At 37.1% G+C, this 8,875-nt stretch overlaps 1 protein-coding gene across 7 annotated transcripts in view; it reads left to right on the plus strand.

Moving 5' to 3' along the window:
- NTRK2 (neurotrophic receptor tyrosine kinase 2) overlaps positions 1–8,875 on the plus strand; it is a 208,409-nt gene that overhangs the window by 88,736 nt on the left and 110,798 nt on the right. For 2 of the 7 annotated variants that reach the window (XM_069776830.1, XM_069776833.1), the window contains 2 exons: positions 3,626–3,694; positions 4,573–7,690. The exons of 3 other annotated variants lie outside the window; for them this stretch is intronic. In XM_069776830.1, the coding sequence (XP_069632931.1) occupies positions 3,626–3,694; positions 4,573–4,610 (107 nt within the window). In that variant the 3' untranslated portion in view covers positions 4,611–7,690. Of the gene's footprint in view, positions 1–3,625; positions 3,695–4,572; positions 7,691–8,875 lie in introns of those variants that run through there. 2 more of the 7 variants (XM_069776832.1, XM_069776834.1) reach the window with 1 other exon arrangement.

Here is an 8,875-nt window from a genome sequence, read left to right on the forward strand (position 1 = left end):
GAAAGTGTAATGAGACTTATCATAGAAACTTTCAATTGCTCAACACTTCTTTTGCTTGTCCTTTCCCTTGAGTGCTTGGGTTTACATACACGATCCCCAAAGTTATCCAACTCATACGTAGAGACATATTTGGAGGGTAGGATGTGAGTATATGAAACTTAGTTTTGAATTCAGTTAAGTCATCATTACAGGAAACTTTTATTTACTCTGGAAGAATTTAGGTCAGGTTTGTAATGACCAAGAAAGTTTGACTGCAGACCTCCAATTTATGTACAACTCATTGGAATATGTTATTTCAAATCCTGTTGGAATAAAAAGGATTTCAGACAACTAAAATTTATCATCTCACTTTGTGAAAAAAAGTTCAGAATATGACCATGTCATAACATTTTCCTTCCTGAATGACTCAGGTGAAGGCTTGTAGGGAACATAGCCAGTGAGAAGGGGTGTGATCGAGATTGTTTGGGACAGGTAGAAATCAAGCCCATGGATATGTGACTATCACCGTAACAGTAATGTTCCAAATATGGCAATGAATGAGATGTTATGATGCCATTAACTGCTCAGTTCTGTGTTGTGTGCTGGTTAAAGGAGGAGAAAAACCTGCCTTCTTTGCGTATTAAAAGGATCATGTTTATGAAAGCCTCTTCTTTCATAATGATTTCAGTATATATAAACATATGAGGGTTTGCTATTATACTTTTATTTTTATGCTTTTTTCTCTAATCAATAGAAAAGCTAAAAACAATTGGTCTTAAAGGCATTTTATTCAGCTCCCAATGACAGTAAACTCTTAGGAAGTTACAAATCATCTGGTATCTGAGATACAGATCTGCAAGGCTCATGAAATAATCAGCTGTGTTACTTCCAGAAAGCCAATTGTAGGATTAAAAAAACCCTCACTGTTGGCTCAACTGGATCCATATTAATAACATAATTCAAACTACAATTTCTGTAGGACATTCTCTTTGGGGGAGAGCAGTTAGACTGAAATTTGATGTTCCCAAAATAGTGTACTGCAAAATCATTAAAATGTTTGTTTTAAGATTAATAATGAACACAGTGCTCACTTCAAAACTCTCTGAATGAAGAACTGATATTGGAAATAAAGTATCAGCAGGTTACAATTTAAACTACTCATTATTTTCTTTATTGTCTTGGACACATTTGCATCTAGGAGAGACAGATACATAGTGTTCCCTTAAAGGATGAATGAAGTTCTGTCATTCCTTGTACAGGCAAGATGGATAGCTTTTTTTCTCTCTTCCACTTTAATTTTGAGTTTTTTATTTTTATTCTTTAGTGTACTTTCCTCTGCAAGTCTGAGTGGCAGCTTACATAACAGCGGTGTTTTTTTAAAACTAATCTTAAACTCAGAATCCAGTGCCCCAGCAGCAACACAAGCCAAAATCAGACTTTGCCTCAACCTGCCTAACTGACTACTTTTGAACTCCGAGAAGCCAGATGAGAGGTTGGCAGCTAGGACATGAGAAATCATCTAAATACCCACTGCCCGAAATATTTTGCCTCTGTTAGCTCAATGACTCCAAATAGTGAGAGATCTAGTGTACCAATTAAGTCCACATTGCCTGCTGCTTAATGAGTTTGCAGCTTTTTCTACCTTCCCCAGAACCATTTTTTTAAAGCTCTTCTGTTCAGTTTCTGTGTCTTTATATTTCAGTCCTTTTTCCTTGCTCCATTTCACCTGTGTCCTGTCAGAGCCTTCCTATTCCCCCCACCCTCCACCACCCCACAATTATTCTGTATTTCTGTGTCCTTTTCTTTTCTACGTACTTTACCTGGTTGGTTTTCATGTTTCAGTGAATAAAGTCAATAGAATCTTTCTTTCTACCTTTTTGTTTTCTTTCTTTTTTTTTTTTTGACTTCCTTTTATTAACCATTTCTTTCTTTGAAAGATGTATTTATTGTGATTAATTCTTGTGCCTTCAATAGGACTTGCAGTACTCCCTTGTGGACTTGTTACTTCTGTAGACTGCTCAGGTCCTAGGTCTCAGGCTTATTCCATGCTGGTTGTTTTAGACATGCCTGTTGACTACTAGAGTTACTAATATACATGCAGATGCAACTAAGAATATAAGCAGATCTATTGTCCACGTGTGTTTTGCATATTACTGTACACTAAATAGTAGTTCATCAGTTAAGAACTTCTCATATGAAAATTCAGAGGTGACTTTAAACACAGCAATGTGATTTCACTGTGATTGCAGCAGACCAGGTAAGGAACAAACTAAAAGGCCAGAAAGCTTTCACGTACAATGATGTGCTTTAGTAGTTAAAAGTGTGGTATAGTTGTGTGTTTTTATGTAAATACATATATCTGTCCTTTGACTTAGTGTCTAAGAATGTATGCAATCCCACAGATTTAAGAAAACAAAATTCCACAGCGGAAGTCTGAATGGCCTAGGAAATGTGAAGGGAAGGTAGCAACCATGCAGTAGCTTTCAATTCTAGACTACCAAAACCCTGATGATACTTCTCTTTTTCTGTCTAACCTGTAGCTTCCTAACATCCTTCAGAAAATTACTTAGGAGATAATGATTAACTACAGTGACTCAGTAAAAATACTGCAGAAAGGCCTCGAAAAGCCTGCCACCTTTGTACCATGTGCAGAAATGGATCTTCAGTCTTCCTCAAACTCTGTTAGACAGAGTCTGTAGCAAACATACAGAGTCATGAAGGTCAATGTATTTTACAGCTGTGCATTTTTCTTGACATTAGAGTAGGCTTTTAGGTCTGTGATGTTAATACACTGCGTGATGAACTGAATTTTCAATTATATGGTTTTGGTTTTGAATTCTCCCATTGAGAATTTCGTGGTATGGCAAAACTATATTAATTCACTTTAAGATATTTTATGTGTGTGAGAGGAGGCAGTAGAAGTAGCAAGGACCCAAATGATGTAAGCTTCAGTAAGAGAACAGATTCCAACAATAATGTAGTGTTCCTTACAGGTTCTTAAGATACTCATCACTACATGTGGATATGACCATAAGAAACTCATCTACTCAATGTCAGTCTAGCCTAGAGCCTTCCTCTCCAGGTAAAACAGTCCCTGTGCAGAAGCCTAGCTGTTCTGAAATGATGCTCACTTCACCTGATACTGTATTTTTATCTGTGAATTAGCCAGGTGCCTTTGTTTTTTCTTGGCACCTTAGACTAAACCTTATCAATTGTTTCAGAGAAAAGGAATTTTGCCACACCCATTTGGAAATGTGCGGTGGCTCAAAGCTAGTATGTTCAGCTTCTGAATGTGCCATTACCTACTTTCAGGGTAGAAGTACTAAGAGTGCCTCAAGGTCAGAACAAGCAAGAAATTGAATGTAAATGAATTAGTCATTATTACTTAATTACTAACAGTCAAATTCAACTTCTCTTGAAACTGATAGTGTAAGTCCCATTCATTTAAAGCAAATCAAGATTTGGCTCTGAATTGTTGTTTAAAGTGCTGTGGAATATGGATAAGTTTTCACTCTTTATAAACATTGAGAACTTACTAAAGCAAGGTAAAAAAACCCCCAAACCAACCAAACAAAAGCTACTGATGAAATTTACATTTGCAGGATAATAGTACAACTCTCACATGTTTTTTTTCAAATGTCATTAGAACAAGTAATGGTGACTGTCAACAGTGATGTACATAATAACTCAACTGCATCAGATAACAACAGACTGGGTAAGACAACGCTGTTCTAGGAAGTAATTATGCTATAGAGTCAGATAGTGGGATTTCACACAGGGCTAAACATAGCCTTTAAAGTTCTTAACCTTAGACGGTCAGGTAATGTTTGGGGGATAGGTTTCTCTTCCATCTCAGAACAGAACATGACTCAGGCGTTTTTGCTTGTGTTTTAATGTGCCATCATATTTAGTTGTTGATTTTTAAGTTCCTGTTGATATTTAGAAACAATAAATTTTAAGATAATGAACTAATATTTCTCCCAGCTCCACTTTTTTCTGCCATTACAAAGTCATTTAATGACATCAAAGACAGGAGCCTGTTTGAAGCAGGCAGAAAGGATGATGTGCACAGATCTAAGGCATGAAACAAAGGTTACAGAGGAACGTGCTGTTGTACTTACAGTAACTGTGTGCTACAGCAGGATTCCCTTCACTTAGTTGGTGCACCAGACCAAAGACAGAAAACTTGATTGCGCACCCAGGCTTGTTCACCATAGGCCTTTGTGCAAGGCAGGATGCCTGACTGGGTATTTTTTCTGACCCATGCATAGTATAGTCCCTGGTTGGAGAATTCTAGATTTATTGCATTACAGATCAGTATGAATATTTTGATATGTTAAGGACAAATGAGTAACACACCTTATACATTTTTAGTTAAGGAATAAAATCGTTGGCCAGAAGATAGAGCTAATGTTGTCATTTTCATAATTTCATGTATGTTTTTTACTTAACGTTTTATGTATGCTTTAAATGCATTTTATGTTTATGTGTTTGCTTGTCAAGTATTCATTTGTGTTTGGGCTTTTGTATTAATTTTTCTTTGACTTTTTTTTTTAAAACATGATGTCTCACATTTTATTTTGTTTCTTTTAGGTTTTGTTTTATTTCATAAGATCCCACTGGATGGGTAAATGAAATAAGGAAAAGATGAGAGAGGGGCTGTTGAGCTTGTGGAAGCTGTATGCTGCACACTAGGGAGTGGACAGTGTTCTTGCCCAGTGAAGTGCCACCTCCCTTGGACTTCTCTTTTAGTCATTGGTTGCGTTTGGAGAACTGTAGAAGTACATTGAAATCAGTAGCTGTTTTTGCAAGAGCAGGGCGAAGCCAAGTCCTGAGGCAGCTATAAAACTCAAGAAAGTCCAGAAATAAGCTATCACACTCTTTCCTATTGCCTTGTCCTCACTGTGTCTTCCAAAATGACATTGAGGTGAAAAATTACGTTATATTGTTTCCTCTGTCGATTTTTTTCTGTTTGAACTTAACTGGAAAGATGTTGTTTTTATAAATAATATTTATCAAAGGTGAACTGCAAAGTTGCTTTTATTTTATTGCACAAGTGGCTCTGCAAGACTTCTACAAATGCTTAACTTGAGTGTGTGTGTAAACTCATTGATTTCAGTGGGAATGCTCAAATTCTTAAAGTTAAGTTCTTGTATATTTTCAGGATGTGGCCTTAAATCCTAAAGCAGTAAATTGCAGAGCTGGCCCTGCAAATCTTATTTATGTACGTGGTTCCACTGACTTTACCAGTAAGATGGAGAGTATGAGCTGTATACAGAAAGGTGGCAATAATGTTTGTTACTGTGTTTGGGTATTGAACCAGTGCCATCCCTTACACATTCAGTTAGGTTGTGCTTATTCAATGTAGTGCGTAAGTTTGGGTAAGTGTACAGATCTTTAGTAGGCTGGAATACTGATTCTGAGCCAAGAGCAAGAATAATAACACTATATGGTTGGTCCTTCAGACTGTATACTTACAGGCTTATTTAACTGTTCATATTTAACTGTGAAGTATACTTCAGAGTATGCTTCAGTATACTTCAGAGGAGAGCCTACTCTCTTTTGAGGAGAGTTTACTATAACAAAGCTAAGTGAAGGCACAAGCATTTTGCAAGAGCAGGGACTGCATTTAGATACAGTGCTAGACATTCATTTTCATGCTATTTACCTATCAGATCCTGAGTTTATACTTTGATCTTTTCAGTTTAGGGAATCATTGTAAGAAAGATGAAGTTTCTGGTTTTTTAACCAAGAGTTAGCTACAAAGAGTAGCAGCAAAAGACTGAGATAGATGCTTACATTTCTAGGCATTTTGATTAAATTTCTGAGCTATGGTTTGATTTTAATTCCTTACAATTATGTTCAGTAAAAAAGAAGAGATGGTATTGTTTTGTCTCTCCTCTATTTTCTTTTCATTGTTTTTGCTTTTTAATTTCAGCCATTTTCACTGTTGTCTTTTCTTTTGCTGAGATCTTTTACAGCATACACCATCCCTCTCTTTCTACAATACTATCTTGACTCTTTGTTCTATCTCCATATACTTGCATTTTGCCTTTTAAGGCCCCTACTTTTTCAACTTTGTTCTTGTGTTCTCTTCAGTCTTTTGCATCCAAGTTCTTTATTCCTGCTGTGCTCAAGTTTTGGCAAAACCCTTATTAGTCAAGAAATATGTCCACATTTGCATTGTTCCAGGCCTATGTAGTGAGGTATTTACTTTCTCTTGCCACTGGCTAGGGAAGGGGAGTTGCAGTTGCTGAAGTGCTTTCTTCCCTTCTCCAAAATCTGTCCCAAAGATGTGTTCTTCTCCCCACATTGAAGAAGAGGACAGAGCTGCAAGTCTACTGATGACCTAGGAATAGTGGTGTCTTTGTCGCCCTACACATATTGTGGTGATTTGGGAAGGGATGGCAGCAATTAGGAATATCCATCATAGTTCCTGTTTGAAGTTAGATGTCAACAAGTGTTCTGCTGTTCCTCAGAAACAATATTAGGAATGTCTGCCTTCTTTCCTCCTTAAGTCTGTGTGGACATGGTCTTATTTTAGAAAGATACTTTCTCTTCTGCTTACTGATTCTCTTTTAACTCCCTTTTAATTATTGTCTTCTCAGACATCTGGCTTACCCTTGAATCTCTCCTCCTGTTGAAAAAGTATCCGATGCCATTGAGCTGATTCTAAATCAATGCAGAATCATTTATGTCAGCAATATTTGAACTAAAGTCAGTGGAGTTACATCAAATGTAAGTTGGATCATGAGCAGAGCTTGACCCAGTAGCCCTGATTTCAGTCTTAAGTTTTGCTGGGACGAAGTCAACATATTTCAGTTATGTATTCACAATTTATTGCCGAATAAATGAGGTGAGAATCTGAACCCTTTTCTTTTGGCAGGCAAAAGGCAAACTTGCAGAGCTGGAATTTGGCAGTTGATTTTTGAAATATATAGTTTTAAAAGTTAGTTCTTTCTGATTCATATTTATATGCATAAATGTGCACAGTTATTGATTGGGGATTTTACATAATTTTTTGTAATTTATTTTGTAGCACTTTGCAGTTCATCTTTATGGTATAGGATTAGGTTTGACCTTCAAATATTTCAGCATGTACTGACACAGTATTTTGGATTTTATGTAATCATGGAGGTAACTTTAATAAACCACAACTGATTTATGCACCAGTGAAATACATATATTTATATATATATAGTAGAATATCCTTCTTAACATATTTTGTACTATATCTTTTATATTAGCCACTCAGTGCACTATTACTTGATGCAGATATTCACAGAACCTTATGGATTACAGCACATGATTTGTTACTAATAGTGTCTTAACGCAGGTGTTTAATGCTTGATGAAAAAGACTACATGTTCCTAAAATGGTTTCTTTTCAGTATATGGACAGAGCCTCTTAAAGCTAAGGGAGCTAAACTTTTAATGTCAAAATTATAGTACCCACTAGTTCCTGTCTTTCAGGTTGATTGTAAGTGACATTGCTTATAACTGTAGAGATTCTGATCTGCCCAAATGGTGTTGGTTTACAAAGGGCTCAGTTAATTACAAATTCTTGACCTCCTTAAAATAAAGTGAGACTCAAACTAAGAATCATACAGGAACCATTAACGTGGTAAAAGTTGCTGAACATCCAGGATTTGACATTAAAAAGCTTTTATATTGTTTCACTGAGCAATAAAAAAGGCTATGAAACATCTAAAGGCAGAGTTGCTTTTTTTTTTTCCACTGTGCCAGACATGAAACTAAAATAAAAGCATATTTCTAATGTCTGCTAGAAGGGGGTTATTTATACTAGAATTTACTTTAAATTGACATTTAACATACTCATAGCTAAGTACTGAGATAAGCTGTTGAGCAGTTTGATGGGCAGATTAGTTGGGGGACTGGAGAGGAAGCACTGCCGGGGTGTTTTGGTGTGAGGCAGAGTGTATCATCTGGTCTGTTAAGTAAACCTGATCATGTTGAATTTGGTGAAGTTTGACCAGCAGACAGGTCTATGTTGCAAACAAGTGCATTGTTCCCAGGCAGAGCCTGGGGTCTGTGTTGTGCTTGCTGCAGCTGCCTGCCATGCCAGACAAGGTGGGGGCCCTTGTGAAGGCTGTTCCTGCAGAAAGGTGTTTGGGGACCATGTCTTTTTTTGATGGGAGTTGTGGGAGCTCACCACCAGGGCAGATGGGGGTCGTTGTGACACATTTGCATGGCAATATGTGTGTGACTGGGTATCCTAGCCTGTGCAAGGCAGTCCCTGGCCTTTCACTGCCTTTGACTACCAGCTGGATCTCTCCCATGCAGCACTGAAGAAAACTATTCATTTCAGTGGGAGTAAGATCCTTAGGGGCAGCAAACAGTGCCAAGAAAACCTGTGGACAGCTAGTTGGAAACAATTCTACTTCAAATAGTTCTTGCAGGAATTGCTCTTTCTTTTTTGACTGCTGGCAGAAGCAGTAGAAATCTGTTTCTTTCCTAGGGTGCAGCCAATCCCTAAGTACAGTTTTTCAAAGATTAAAAAACTGACGGAAGTTTGCCATGTAGGAATGACCGCTACACTTCCTACTGGCTCTTTACACAACAGCATTCATACAAAGGTCCAGTTTCTCAGTCCCTTCACCTGACCATCCATGATAAGTTGACAATTAATCATCAGCATGTGGACCAGCATTTTGCAGTTGTTTGAATGGTTAAAAACTTGCAAATGGTTTGTAAAGTTGGAAGCCGCTATCTGACAGATAAAAAGAATGCATCCTTTCTGAAATCTTTTTAATTCAGCTGTCCTTTTCCAGTTGCATATTTAACATTTGAAATAATTTGAAAGTTATTAATGGATTGGGCAGCTAAGTATTTTGTTTGTATTCATTGCAGAAGAAGAACCCAGAAGCTTATCTGAA

This window comes from Haliaeetus albicilla, chromosome Z, assembly GCF_947461875.1.
Source record: "Haliaeetus albicilla chromosome Z, bHalAlb1.1, whole genome shotgun sequence".
Taxonomy (NCBI): Eukaryota; Metazoa; Chordata; class Aves; order Accipitriformes; family Accipitridae; genus Haliaeetus; species Haliaeetus albicilla.